The sequence below is a fragment of the Magnolia sinica genome, chromosome 6 (genome assembly GCF_029962835.1).
Source record: "Magnolia sinica isolate HGM2019 chromosome 6, MsV1, whole genome shotgun sequence".
Lineage (NCBI taxonomy): Eukaryota > Viridiplantae > Streptophyta > Magnoliopsida > Magnoliales > Magnoliaceae > Magnolia > Magnolia sinica.
This window is the reverse complement of record NC_080578.1, coordinates 94,761,743-94,776,607: the sequence shown is the minus strand read 5'-3', so window position 1 is coordinate 94,776,607 and position 14,865 is coordinate 94,761,743. Positions and strand designations below refer to the sequence as shown.

The 14,865-nt window shown below is 44.2% G+C and overlaps 1 protein-coding gene across 1 annotated transcript; it reads left to right on the top strand.

The window, feature by feature from the left end:
- The first annotated feature begins 5,092 nt into the window (after positions 1–5,092).
- LOC131249132 (non-functional NADPH-dependent codeinone reductase 2-like) lies at positions 5,093–8,004 on the top strand. Its single transcript, XM_058249708.1, has 4 exons — positions 5,093–5,465; positions 5,685–5,928; positions 6,009–6,188; positions 7,533–8,004. The coding sequence occupies exons 1-4, from the start codon at positions 5,149–5,151 to the stop codon at positions 7,755–7,757; spliced, it is 966 nt and encodes a 321-aa protein (XP_058105691.1). The 5' UTR covers positions 5,093–5,148; the 3' UTR covers positions 7,758–8,004.
- Positions 8,005–14,865: the final 6,861 nt, after the last annotated feature.

Sequence of the window (14,865 nt, the reverse complement as noted above, 5' to 3'; positions counted from 1 at the left end):
TTCCCATTCCGAGTAACAAGATGTGTTTATTTGTTCTAGGACGAAGTCTTGGGTCCTGCAGGATTCTGTTGGTGGGACCATGATTTGGTATCCAGACTGTTGATTTGATGGCCCCCCTCTGCCTGTTGGACTGCAGATCTTGCAACATTCAGGTACTTATTTCATGGTTTCTTCCCAAACTGCCCTTGGTAGGTCATAAACTTGCAGATTATTTTAGGGGGTTGATCCTTACCTAATAGTCTATTATTATATAATAATAGGACATGACACTTACATACATTACTGGTGGATGGTCCAATCATCTATCCAAACTGCCTTACTGGTGGGCTTTAGCTTTGCTCATGGTCCAAATATTGGACAGTCCTAACCATCCAATCATCAGATATTTGGTCACCGAATGTGGACTGTTGCTCATTTGCCTTTTCTACTGTCCACATAGGATGTTGATTGGGCATTAACAAAGCAATGTGTCCTCACCAGATGACAGTAGGATCTTGATGATCAACCGTGATCAGAGGTCAAGAACGTCTCGAAGTAGATCAAAGGGTAGTATCTTGTTGACTAATCACAATCAAGAGATTTACCTTCTTTTTTTTTTTGGAGAGGTAGATTTGGTTGGTGGATGATGATCCCCGGTAATCTAGAACTACTTTGATAAAGCAAAATGCAATTTACAAGCAATGGGATCCATGAGAAGGTAATAAACAAAGTCACCATTATCAAGCGAGGGAGTCATTGGATCTGAAACCAAAGCTCTCATTTGTTTAGGGCTGTACATGAGCCAAGCTAGCTCGAAAAGCTCACTCAGCTTGAACAACAATTCGAGGCGAGCCAAGCTTCATATGACCCAGCTCATTTTGAAAACGAGTCGAGTTCGGTCATAGTGGATCTTGACTCGACTTGAACTCGGCTCGGCTCGGCTCGACTTGAATATTTTATTTATATATATAAGTTAAAACTTAAACCTTACCCTACCCGTTCATCATTTTCTTACCATTTCCCTTCCTTACTCAACCTGCAACACCCAAGCTCCTCCCTCTCTTGTGCTCGAGCTTCACAGTCTCTCTCTCTCTCTCTCTCTCTCTCTACTAAATGTTTACCCAACTTGTCTCAGCCATACGGCCCGAGCTCTCTCTCTGTCTCTCTACATCAACAACAAGGTGCATCTATGGTTCTATCTAATATATATATATATATATATTTGAATATTTGATTTGGAAGTTGGGTTGAGTCAGGTGCGGGTTGGGTGTTGGGAGCATGCTCACCTCGACTCGAGGTAAGCTCGCTTCGACTTGGTCCACTAGCTCGACTCGAAAGGTTTGACAAACAAGCCAAGCTCCAATGGTAAGCTCGAGGCCAACCTCGAGCTCGAGGAGAGCAGAAACGAGTCAAGCCAAGCTTGGCCCACCTCGACTCGGATCGATGTACAGCCCTATTTTTAAACCCTAACCAAAGCTCTCATATCTTTTTATTAAAGAGATATTCAAGTCTTCGTCAAAATGTTTACGAGTCGTCTTCACGGTGCAGTTCTAAACTTATAATCATAAACAGTTAATGGAAATCATAAACAAGCCTTTCCATGTGGGATAAATGATCTAGTGCTCTGAGACCCGTTTAAGTTACGGTGCTCCTTGTTGCATTGGGACACTTGGGATATAGTCCATTTGATAGATCTGGCTTTCGAGTTGGTGCAGCCAGCACAACTTTCAACGGCTGGTAGGTGAAAATGACATAATCAAGATGGTTCTGATCCAGCTGTAAGCTGGCCTTTTTATAGCTAATGGATGGGATGGTTAGGATTGTGCGGATAGGTGATTCATTTCAACTACGGCAACCCATGATGTGCCCAATAACCTGATGGCCTGAGTTGTTGACAGAGATTTTTCTGTAAACGATCTCAACCATCTAACCTATTGATTGGATGGTCAGAATCGTCCCCGTCGCTGGGATGATATTTTTTTTTTCACGGCAACCCATGAAACCTCGCTGGAGCTAGTGGACAGCCTGGATTGATGGATTGGGCTGTCCTAGTGCCTGGATGCAACTAGGAGCACTAATAACACTAACCTATTCAAAAGAAATACAGCTGTATTGAAGTTTTGCTAGTTAAGTGGACTTTTAGAAAGAAAAATGAAATCTTTATTCAAGGGGACGAATGCTCATTGGGTGGAGTCCGGTTTAACAACTTAGTGGGTGAGTCCCTGACTGTGGGGCGTACCTCGGTGTATGTGTTGTATATCCACGCAGCTCCATCTGTTTTCCCTGCTCATTTTACGGCATGGTCCCCAAAGATGAAGCAGATACAAATCTCAGGTGGACCACACCATAGTCCCAAAAGATGAAGCAGATACAAATCTCAGGTGCACCACACTACGGGAAGCGCTGGTCATTGAATCATCACCGTTAAAAACTCCCTAAGGTCCACCGTAATGTTTATTTGCCATCCAACCTGTTCATAACGTCACACAGATATAGGCAAAGGGACAACACAAATATCAGCTTCCAAAGTTATTATTATTATTTATTTTAAAATTTATTTATGGTCAATTACCACTGTTTCCTATAGTCCCCTAAAGATTCAGATCTGCTTCATTTTTTTGGGCACACGGTCAGGCGTGGATATACGATACATGGAGGTGGGCCCCACGGTCGGGCACTCACACTGAGCTGTTAGCACGGACTCACCTAACCTGCGCCCGTGAAGGACAAATAATGTAATGGGAACGTCATCTCAATATCCACTTTTAGATATGCATTGTTGACCTCAGCTGAGGACGATGTGAACCCATCTTTTCAACAAAGTAGAAAGCTGCTTACACATGGGACGGCTCCAATCTCGTTCCCATCGGATGACGGACGACCTTACATCAACCCCTCTGAAAGAGCTGGCCCAGACGAATGGAAAAAACAAATATCACCTTGATCCAAAACTTTTATAGCCCCTAAAAAGTTTTTGAAGGTCTACGTTCATTCAACACTATTTTTTCTAATGTGATCAACTTGAGATTTCTATATACCTCATTTTTAGTGTCATGCCATAAAATGGTCTATAAAAATAGATGGACGGCATGGATGAAACACATACATCATGGTGGGGCCACAGAGCACCGACCACCATCCATCCAATCCGTTTCCCATGTAGGCACTCACACTGAGCTGTTAGCACGGACTCACCTAACCTGCGCCCGTGAAGGACAAATAATGTAATGGGAACGTCATCTCAATATCCACTTTTAGATCTGCATTGTTGATCTCAGCTGAGGACGATGTGAACCCATCTTTTCAACAAAGTAGAAAGCTGCTTACACATGGAACGGCTCCAATCTCGTTCCCATCGGATGACGGACGACCTTACATCAACCCCTCTGAAAGAGCTGGAAATTTGAAAAGCCATCTCATGCGATCCAAATATTAAGCCTTACGCTCAAAATCCGAGAGCCGACTGCTTCCGGAGCCTCTCCAAATCTGGTACCTATATACCAGTCGTTGTCTCTCCAAATCCGGTGTTCGAGTTCTGAGTTTGGCACTGTACAAAACGAGTAGCATGTGTCGAATATTTGATCCGTGCAAAGATTGGGCCATGCCACGTGGATCACCTTATATGAAAATCAGGCGGAGCCACTCATATTGAGCAGACGAATAAAAATTCAATGGACAGGCGGTGCGGATGGTGGCGTGGTGTGTTGACGTCACTAAGTTATGTGGGCTTCGCCATGATGTATGTGTTTCTGTCCAAACCATCCGTCCGTCCATTTTGCAAGAACGTTTTAGGCATGATTTTAAAAAAAAATGAGGCAGATCAAAATGTGAAGTGGACCGCACCAGAGAAAGCAGTGAGGATGAAACGCCTACCCTGGAGAATTTCAAGGGGGCGACGGAATTTTAGATGAAGCTGTTATTCGTCTTTTTCCCTACATCCAGGTCTTTGTCTTTTTCCCTACATCCAGGTCTGTGACTTTATGAAGTGGTTGGATGACAAATAAGAGTCAGGATCCTCTGTTATTAGGTCAACAGAGAATTCCTGTTACCCTAATGGTTTGGCGTCCGAAGCTGTTTTTTATTTATTTTATTTTTTTAGTGAGTGGTGACGTGGACCAATGGGAATTAGGGTATCAGGAATTCTCTGTTGACCTGATAACAGAGGATCCGGACTCGACAAATAAACATCATGGTGGGCCCTAGTACGGTTTTCAACTATGGGCATCTGTCTCCAATGTTTTATGTGGTCTGGTCCACTTGAGGTTTGGATCTGCTTCATTTTTGCTATCATGCCCTAAAATGATAACGCAAAATAGATGGATGGTTTGGATATAAAACATGCATTGTGATGGCTCCCCTAAAACTTGGTGACGTCAACACACCATGGAGGTCGGCGGTGTGTGGCACACCACGCAATCTGCTTACCTTAATGTCTCAGGTGTGGCCCACTCGAGCCTGGTTTTCGTTACTGGCCCAACCTTTTGTCCTTGTGTTTGCATTGGTTATTCTTCACGTGTGATTTGTTGTTGTAAAAGAAATGGGGCGCGGATTAGCTACTGACAGGTTGAGTAGCGAGACTAGCTACTGAAGTGACGTCAACAAGTTCCGTGGGCCCCACCATGATGTATGTTTTGTATCCACACCTTCCATCCATTTGGAGAGATCATTTTAGGGCAATATCCAAAGAACGAGTTAAATCCAAAGCTCCAGTGGACCCCAGCACAGAAAACAGTGGGATTGTGATGCCCACCATTAAAAACTTTTATAGGCCACAAAAGTTTTAGATCAAGCTCATATTTGTGTTTTCTCTTATTTCATGTCTTTTTTAACTTTTGAACAGGTTGGATTTCAAATAAACATTATGATGGGCCTTAGGATAGTTTCAACAGTGGAAATCACTCTTCCCACTGTTTTCTTTGGTGGGGTCCACTACAGATTTTTATTTGCCTCATTCTCTGGTTCGTACCCTAAACTGATATATAAAAATGGATGGACTGTGTGGATATAACATATACATTATAGTGGGGCCCACATAACTTGGTGACGTCACTTCAGTAGCCGACTCACTACTCAACCCGTCAGTATCAAATCCGCATCAAAAGAAATGGGTGGATGTAATCATTTCTTTGTTATAAATACAAGCACCCACTTGCGATCGCATACTAGTCCATGGCTACTGAAATTCCAAATGTGAGCTTGAGCTCTGGCTCCAGACCCATGCCCCTTGTAGGCATGGGCACTGGAGTGGCTTCTGCGGTCCAACCTGAAACCATGAAAGCTGCCGTTCTTTATGCCATCGAGATCGGTTATAGGCACTTCGACACCGCGTCTCTCTATGTCTCAGAGCAGTATCTTGGAGGAATCATAGCTGAAGCTCTACAAGTTGGGCTCATCAAATCCCGCGATGAGCTCTTCATCACCTCCAAACTATGGTTGACCGACAACCACCCGGATCTTGTCCTGCCAGCACTCGGGAAGACTCTTGAGTAAAACGCAACATCAGTTCTTCTTAATAACACAATCATCACACCATTCATGGATGACCAACAGTTGAAAATCCATCTGATGTGATTTTCATCGTTTGTTCATCAATAGAGTGGACCCCACTAACAAAAATTCATTATCCAACCTTCCAACTAGCTGGATCGGAATCATTGGTCCCAATCAGTTACATCAGAGCCGTTGTTGTTTTGTTGTTGTTGTAGGAACCTTCAATTGGAGTACCTCGATCTCTTTCTCGTCCACTGGCCTGTGAGTATGAAGCCTAGTGAAAATAAATTCCCATCTGAGATTGATTCTCTCCTTCCTATGGATTTCAAGTCTACTTGGGAAGCTATGGAGGAGTGTCAGATGCTTGGCCTCACCAAGTCCATCGGAGTCAGCAACTTCTCTTCCAAGAAGCTTGCTGAATTGCTCTCAACGGCCAAGATCCCTCCTTCAGTCAATCAGGTATGTCATTTCTTGAGAAGCATATCGAAAATTCTGTTATGAGGACAGGCAGCTGACAATGATGATGATGGTTTTGAAAGGTGGAGATGCACCCGGTGTGGCAGCAGCAGCAGGTGAGGGAGTTCTGCAAGATGAACGGTATCCAAGTGACCGCTTACTCTCCGTTGGGGTCCACAGGAAATCCGTGGGGCACCAATGATGTAATGGAGAATCAAGTTCTGAAAGAGATTGCCAAGGCCAGAGGAAAGACTGTTGCTCAGGTACTTAAAATCATTTGGATTGTTTTATCGGTATGTATTTTTCAGCTTCTCCCAAGCATTTGTCAGTAGGGTTGTACATCGAGCCAAGTTGAGTCGAGGTGGGCCAAGCTTGGCTTCGTCCGTGCTCTCCTCGAGCTTAAGCTCGAGCTTGCCATCAAGTTTACGATTAGAGCTTGGCTTGTTTGCCAAATCTTTTGAAGCAAGCTAGTGGATCGAGTCGAGGTGAGCCTGTTCCCAGCCCAGCCGAGCCCAGCCCAGCCCCAACACGACCCCAAATCAAATATTTAAAACTCTAAATTTCAATTTTGGAATTTGGAGTTTTTCTATTTTTAAACAATTACATAAATTAAAAAAAAAAAAATTTTAAGAGTAGATTTAGATAGAGTACCTTGCTGTTGAGAAAGAGAGGGAGGGAGGAGGAGTTCGGCCGTGGCAAGTTGAGTGAGGAAAGGAAAATGCAAGAAAGGGATGGGTAGGGTAGGTTATATATATATATATATATATATATATATATATATATATATATATATATATATATATATTGAATTCAAGTCGAGTTCGAGTCAAGCTCCATTTTGCTCGACCTTGGCTTATTTTCAAAATGAGCTAGGTCATATGAAGCTTAGTTTGCCTTAATTTGCTGTTCAAGCAGAGTCAAACCGAACTAGTTTGAGCCAAGCCGAGCGAGCTTTTTGAGCTAGTTTGGCTCGTGTACAACTCTGTTGTCAATGTGACTCGTCAAGTTGACTCAATGTGACTCGTCAAATGGAACTGAGTCATGACTCAATGCGACTCTACAACTGGAACTGAGTCATTGCTCGAATCTTGTCTATGTAAGCCATGGGCTAGCCATCAGAAAGGTTCCAGTGTAGTGATATGCTCTATCCCAAGAATCAGGGTGATCCACTGACCTGGTGGGCCATCCTTTGCAAAAAAAAAAAATGTATGGCTCACAAGAATTTGGCTGAAGTTTTCAAAGCTATCCACCTGTTTCTAATATTTGGGCCCACATGCTGACTGGACCAGATTTATTTTCGGAGAGAAAAATGTACATCATTTGACCAACTTGATGGATTGATTGGATCTTGCACCTATGTGCCATGCTGGCACGTCTGGTGTGTACATGTGCTTTATTACACTCATGTGTGCACGACTCGCCCGAGTCTTGGAGTCCACCTGACCCGTATGAACATCAGGTCAGAGTTTTCAAGTTTTTGAACTATGCGTCCAAGTCATAGTGGGGTCCGCTGGATGAATGGTCCTGATCATATGCATTGTGCATGCAATCGCTTTGTCCTGCAATTTTCTTTTTATGAAAAAGTCCTGAGCTGGGATTGTCTGCAGGTTGCATTGAGGTGGATATACGAGCAAGGGGCTGGTGTGTTGGTAAAGAGCTTCAACAAGGAGAGGATGAAGGAGAACCTTCAGATCTTTGACTGGGCATTGACAGAGAGCGAGAACCACCTGATCAGTCAGATACCTCAGCGAAAAGGACTTCCTGGAAACAGATTTATCTCAGCCAATGGGCCTTACAAGACTTTAGAGGAGTTGTGGGATGGGGAGATCTGATACAAAAGAGTGGCTAAGATCCGTGCCATTGGTGGGTTCGTTGCTCCGTGGAACCCACCTGGGCACATGATCTTGATCATCTATTTTATGGGTGCCGCAGGGGGTGGGAAACTGTATAAACCGTGTCAGTTGGACAATTGTCAACTTACAAGTAAAAGATTGGGCACCTCGGATGGCTGCATCATAGCATGCTTGTACAGCTTTTCATCAATCCTTTACCATTGCGTTTTCCGGTTTTAAAAGACAATTTTGAATGTTTTATCATATATGCAATGCTCACGTACATTCATATAAAAATTCTTAAAATCAGGAATTATACCATGATTAAGTAGTATGTTCATAACACACTTGCTCATGTGGTCCAAGTGTGCATGCCACGAATGTGCTAATGCGGAATTTGCTATAGACACTGTGGCTTCACCCAATATAGTGCTACAGATTAATATGTAGAGGTTTCCACTTATATGTGCTTTCATTTTATTGAGCGCCCATTTAGAAACTTTTAGAACACCATTGTGGCTCAAGAATTTGCATCTGAGAGCATCAAGCTCTCTTCGAGATATCAGATTTTTCTTCATATTAGGAATGTGTCTCACAATGACAACATCTGCAAATGTACGCTCTACCCCATCGAACATTCGAATGTGAATCGAACAAATCCCAACTATCTTACATTTGAATGTGAATCAAATAAATCCCAACTATCATATAAGCATGATCGTTGCCCATAAGTACTAGGCCACCATCAAACTCGTTATACATGGTGAACTAAATTTGGTGAGACATATATGATGTAATGCTCTTGTATTCAAAATTCACTCGTTATGCAAGTGTCTAACCTTGGAAGCGGACAATACACCACAACTACTAACCTCCTCGCTGGATTTTGTTAAATTAGCTTCTTTGGGAGAAGTATTTGATTTATCTTCTTTCTAAGTTTTAGGGTTTGTGCAGTCTTTTCTTGTGTAACACATTCTTTCAAAATTCTAGCACTTTAACTTTCTTTTGCCTTTTGACTTGGACCTCGATCGCAATTTGTCATTCTCTTTCTTAGACACTCTTCTCCTAGAAACCAATATGCCTGTATATGTAACTTCCCTGCCATTTTTCTTTTTCAATTACTTCAATTAAAGTGATGAGATGACGCAGGGATGAACGTGATGAGGATAACTACCCCGAATCCACGGAGCTTCTCTGGACTCCTCACAGAGACTTCTCGAATCCACGAGGAAAAGAAAGCAGAAAATAGAAATAAATTCTAATAAATTCGAAATTGATTAATTGATGATTAAAAACGAGTTCACAACCCTTTAAATAGGGCTACCAAGCAATGGGAAAGAAATTAGAAGCAAACTACAACTCAAACTCTTAGAATCCGCGACTTACTATAAATAGTAAACTTACTATTTATAGACGGTCGTGATGTCTACTAGTGCGCAAGGTTTTCGGCCAAAAATAGTAAGTGTCCTATTTGGCTTCACCAAACCGTTCTCCTAATTATTCTAAGCTCTTTTCACGTTGGGCGCAACTCCTAAAGCCCGACGGATGAAGAGTTATAATCAAACTAAAACTTACTATTTATAGTAAAAACGAAATTAAAACGGGGAAACGACCATCGATCCAGGGTTTTTCGCAAATCCGGCTGCGAACCCGGCATAGCGGGTTGGTTGGCTTCGTAGCTCGCTCTACCCCAAAATCATATATTTTACGCCGATAACTCACTCCGGATTGCAAGATACGCCCGATTTAAGGTTCGATGGTCCGGATCACTTCGGTCGTCGCCTTTTTCGATCCATCTTGGCCATGTAATTGTCTGCGACCCGCTCTACATCGTCTCCTCCACTTCAAAAGAACTCGTCCTCGAGTTCTTGTCATGCTCAGTTCATGATACTCGGTCAGTCCGCGACATTGAAAGTCTCGTGAGATTGCCATGTCATCTGGAAGATCAACAATATAAGCGTTATCATTAATCTTTCGGATGATTGGGACGGGTCCAATCTTCTTATTTTTCAACTTGTTGTACGTCCCGGTCGGAAATCTCTCTTTGCGCAGATGGACCATAACGCGGTCGCCCACCTCAAACACTTTTTGTCGCCGATGCTTGTCCGCTTGTTCCTTGTACTTCTCGTTCGAGGCATGTAGCTTGGTCGGCCTTTCGCATGGATGCCCATGATCTTGTCCGCCATATGTTCTGCCGCAATGCTCGTGCCTGGGTGCTTGGGCGGAGGGACCAAGTCAAGTGTGTGGCGAGGCACTCGTCCGTATATAACTGGAATGGTGATCTCCCTGCTGAGCGGTTCACCATGTTGTTGAATGCAAACTCGTTGAGACAAGGCCAAGTCCCACTGCTTCGGTTTTTCTCCTGAAATACAGCGAAGGAGGTTTCCCAACATGCGATTCACAACTTCGGTCTGCCCATCAGTCTGTGGGTGGTAAGCACTGCTGAATTGAAGTCGTGTATCGAATCGATTCCATAAAGTCCGCTAAAATCGCTAATGAACTTCGTGTTACGATCGGAAGTAATGGTCTTAGGGACCCCGTGTAGCCGTACGACCTCCCTAAAAAATAAATTCGCCACGTGTGTTGCATCGAGGGTCTTCTTGCATGGGATAAAGTGCGCCATCTTAGAGAAACGATCTACCACCACGAACACCGAATCCATGCCACGTTGTGTTCGTGGGAGACCAAGCACGAAGTCCATTGATAAATCCTCCCAAGGACCGTCAGGAATAGGTAACGGGGTGTAGAGGCCCGTATTCTGAGACTGCCCCTTGGATGTCTGACAAACATGACAACGTTGTACGGCTTTTCCCACATCACGTACTAACTGCGGCCAGTAATACCGCTCTTCCACAAGATCTCGCGTCTTGTCTCGCCCCAGGTGTCCACCAAGGCCACCTCTATGTAGCTCCTGAATAATCTGTTCCCTCAGAGAACTTTGGGGGATGCACAATCGATTCCCTTTGAAGAGAAAATCGTCCTGTATATGAAGGTCACTGGGGTAACCTTCTTGACACTTCATCCAAGAATCTTCAAGTCCTCATCCTCGGCATACGGCTCCTTGAGACATTGAAACCGACTACCTCGTTGCTCATTGTAACTAGTAGTGATGCACGACGGCTAAGTGCATCACCACCTTGTTTCACGCTCGACTTGTGCTTGTAACGAACGTGAATTCCTCGTAAAACACAACCCATCTAGCATGCACACGATTCACGTTAGTCTGACTATTAATAAACTTTAATGCTTGATGGTCAGTGTACAAAACAAACTCTCTTTGAATCAAATAATGCCGCCAATGTCGCAGCGCCTGAACAACTGCGTACAACTCAAGCTCATAAGTCGACCACTTCTTTCGGGCTTCGCTGAGCTTCTCGCTATAGAAGGCTACTGGCCTGCCTTCCTGTGATAATACTCCTCCAATTCCGACGTATGAAGCGTCACACTCAACCTCAAATAATTTGTCGAAATTAGGAAGCACCAAGACCGGTGTTGTAGACAAACGATGCTTGATCTCATGAAAGCTCTTATCAGCTTTATCGGTCCACTGAAACGGGCCTTTTTTCATGCAATCTGTTATAGGCGCGACTATGGTGCTAAAATCTCGCACAAATCGACGATAGAAAGTCGCCAACCCATGAAAACTCCTCACCTCATGAATGTTTGTCGGGATCGGCCATTCCCTAATAGCTCGCACCTTTTCATCGTCCACACGAATGCCTGTGGATGTTACAACAAATCCTAAAAACAACAGGCTGTCAGTTAAAAAACTACACTTCTTCAAGTTGAGGTACAACTTGTTAATTTGTAGGACCTGTAGCACCTGCCTGAGATGTTTCCTGTGCTCCGCCTCATCCTGGCTATATATCAATATGTCATCAAAATATACTACCACAAATCGGCCAGTGAATGGTTTTAGAACTTGATTCATTAAACGCATAAAAGTACTTGGTGCGTTCGATAGGCCGAAGGGCATGACCAGCCACTCATACAACCCTTCCTTGGTCTTGAATGCCGTTTTCCACTCATCACCGGGTCGAATACGAATCTGATGGTACCCGCTCCTTAGATCTAGTTTAGAGAACACCTTGGCCCCTTCTAACATATCGAGCATGTCGTCCAACCGTGGTATTGGAAACCGATATTTGATGGTAATTTTGTTGATTGCTCGGCTGTCGACACACATGCGCCAGCTTCCATCTCTCTTTGGCGTTAATAATGCTGGTACGGCACATGGGCTCATGCTCTCTCTCAAGAGACCCTTACGGATCAATTCCTCCACTTGCCCCTGAAGTATCTCACACTCCTTCGGACTCATCCGATAATGAGGGCGATTGGGCAGGCTAGCCCCAGGGACGAGGTCTATGTGATGTTGGATGTCCCTCATGGGGGGCAATCCATCAGGTAAATCCTCAGGCCAGACTTCTTTGAATTCGTTTAGCAACAGTCTTAAACTTGGAGGGATGTTTGAGGGTTCCTCTTCCTCGCCCTTTACTACTACGGCGTATACCTCGCCAGTTTCTTTGGATTCCTCCATGAAATCCCGAATGGTCAAGAGGGAACTCCCCTCCACTTTAGAGGCTTCAGGGTGGTTCTCTGGTGCCATAGGGGCAAGGATTATTTTTCGACTATCCTTGACGAATACGTAGACATTATCTCGTCCCCGATGGGTCGCATCACGGTCCGACTGCCAGGGTCGACCGAGTAACATATGACAAGCTTCCATATCGACCACGTCACAAAGTATTTGATCCTTATAATTTTTGCCAATTGAAAACGAGATAGTGCATTGTTCAGTTACCTTGGTCTCATTCACCTTTTTTATCCAGCCAATAGAGTATGGGGAAGGATGCTTCATCGTTGGTAGCCGCAACTTGTCCACCATTACTCTCGAGACGATATTTTCACTACTACCACTGTCTATGATCACATCACAGACCTTTCCGTTGACGGTGCACCGAGTACGAAATATATTGCGTCGCTATGGATGTAATTCCTTTCGTGGGGCATACAGTAATCGCCTCACAACTAGAAATTCACCACGATCTTCGCCCGTCACTTCATCGCCACTTGCTATCTCAATGGTTTGTTCATGTTCATCAAAGCGATGGTCTTCTTCTGCGGCCTCATCTTGCCCCCTTCGTTTATAGTCAAGTGCGCTGCGGGACGTTTAGGACAAGTGTTTGATAAGTGGCCTGGTTGGCCACAGCGATAACAATTGTTCGACATTGGCCGAGTATAAGGATTTGAAATCCTACTCGGAGCTGCTGTTGTGGGTGCTGCACGTTGAGATCTGGATGAGCCGCTCCCCGTATCACGATTTACGGTTATAGGAAGTTGAGGTACTGGATCTTTTCCTCATGGCAGCACTGCATCCTGCGTGGGACCCGTCATGGGGGTCGATTTGAAGGATATGGACGAGCAGGAGCTCTTGCAAGTTGTGTTTCGGCCCTACCTGCCAATTGAATCGCTTCATCCACGGTCCCGACCGGGTACATCTGAACTCGATCTTGAATTGTTGGCCGCAACCCACCTATAAATCGTGCCACCTTCCGTGACTCAGATTCTGAATCATTTCGCGTAGCCAACCGTTGAAATTCTTCGGTGTAATCTGATGTCGATTTCCTTGTCTGCAATTTTGATATTTTTTGGAATAATATCTGCTCATAATCACCGGGAGAAATCGTGATCGAAGAAGACGTCTCATCCGTGGCCATGATGAGATGGGCGCCTTGTTTTGGCGGGCTCGTGAGAGTTGTAATTGTTCCCACCATGCCGAAGCACCAGATTTTAATTTAAACGCTACCAATTTTACCCTTTTATGATCTGACACATCCATGTAATCAAAATATCTCTCTACTTCGGCTAGCCAATCGAGAAAATCTTCTATACGTAATAAACCGTTAAAACTAGGAAGTTCAGCCTTACCTCGATAGTCTCTTTCAGCACGATCTAGATGATCACCTCCATGGATTGGTCGTCGAGCAAAACCCTCATTAAGGTCCTCGTCGCTAGAACTTGAATCATCTGGTGTAGCCCTACGGTTTGCCACTGGTAGTGCTCTACGAAAATTGGGGTTGTGTCGTACAGCAACCATGGGTGGTGGAGCCACCATGGGTGGTGGAGCACCGCCTAGGGCTCGGGGCGGAAGTAGCGCATCCGCAAGATGGTCGAGAGTTGCCTGCAGCCCTTGCATGGTCAACTGACTCTCCCGGTGGAAAGCTTCCATTCTTTCCGAAAGATAACGAATCCCTGGATCACCGTCCACAGGATTTTGATTCATACCTTCGTTGTTTGCCATCGGCCCGAGGGAAATCCTCGCTTTGATACCAATTGACGCAGGGATGAACGTGATGAGGATAACTACTCCGAATCCACGGAGCTTCTCTGGACTCCTCACAGAGACTTCTCGAATCCACGAGGAAAAGAAAGCAGAAAATAGAAATAAATTCTAATAAATTCGAAATTGATTAATTGATGATTAAAAACGAGTTCACAACCCTTTAAATAGGGCTACCAAGCAATGGGAAAGAAATTAGAAGCAAACTACAACTCAAACTCTTAGAATCCGCGACTTACTATAAATAGTAAACTTACTATTTATAGACGGTCGTGATGTCTACTAGTGCGCAAGGTTTTCGGCCAAAAATAGTAAGTGTCCTATTTGGCTTCACCAAACCGTTCTCCTAATTATTCTAAGCTCTTTTCACATTGGGCGCAACTCCTAAAGCCCGACGGATGAAGAGTTATAATCAAACTAAAACTTACTATTTATAGTAAAAACGAAATTAAAACGGGAAAACGACCATCGATCCAGGGGTTTTTCGCAATTCCGGGCTGCGCAACCCGGCATAGCAGGGTTGGTTGGCTTCAGTAGCTCGTTCTACCCCAAAATCATATATTTTACGTCAGATAACTCACTCCGGATTGCAAGATACGCCCGATTTAAGGTTCGATGGTCTGGATCACTTCTGTCGTCGACCGGGCCTTTTCTGATCCATCTTGGCCATGTAATTGTCTGCGACCCGCTCTACATCATGAGATAACAATGTTTAGGTCCAAAGTATCCATCAGATTCTCGTATGAATCCGGAAGGGATGTTAATAAG

Coding starts and splice junctions, on each gene's coding strand:
- LOC131249132 (XM_058249708.1), top strand. CDS start 5,149: ATGGCTACTGAAATTCCAAATGTGAGCTTGAGCTCTGGCTCCAGACCC. Junction 5,466..5,684: donor GCACTCGGGAAGACTCTTGA/GTAAAACGCAAC, acceptor TTGTTGTTGTAG/GAACCTTCAATTGGAGTACC. Junction 5,929..6,008: donor TCCCTCCTTCAGTCAATCAG/GTATGTCATTTC, acceptor TGGTTTTGAAAG/GTGGAGATGCACCCGGTGTG.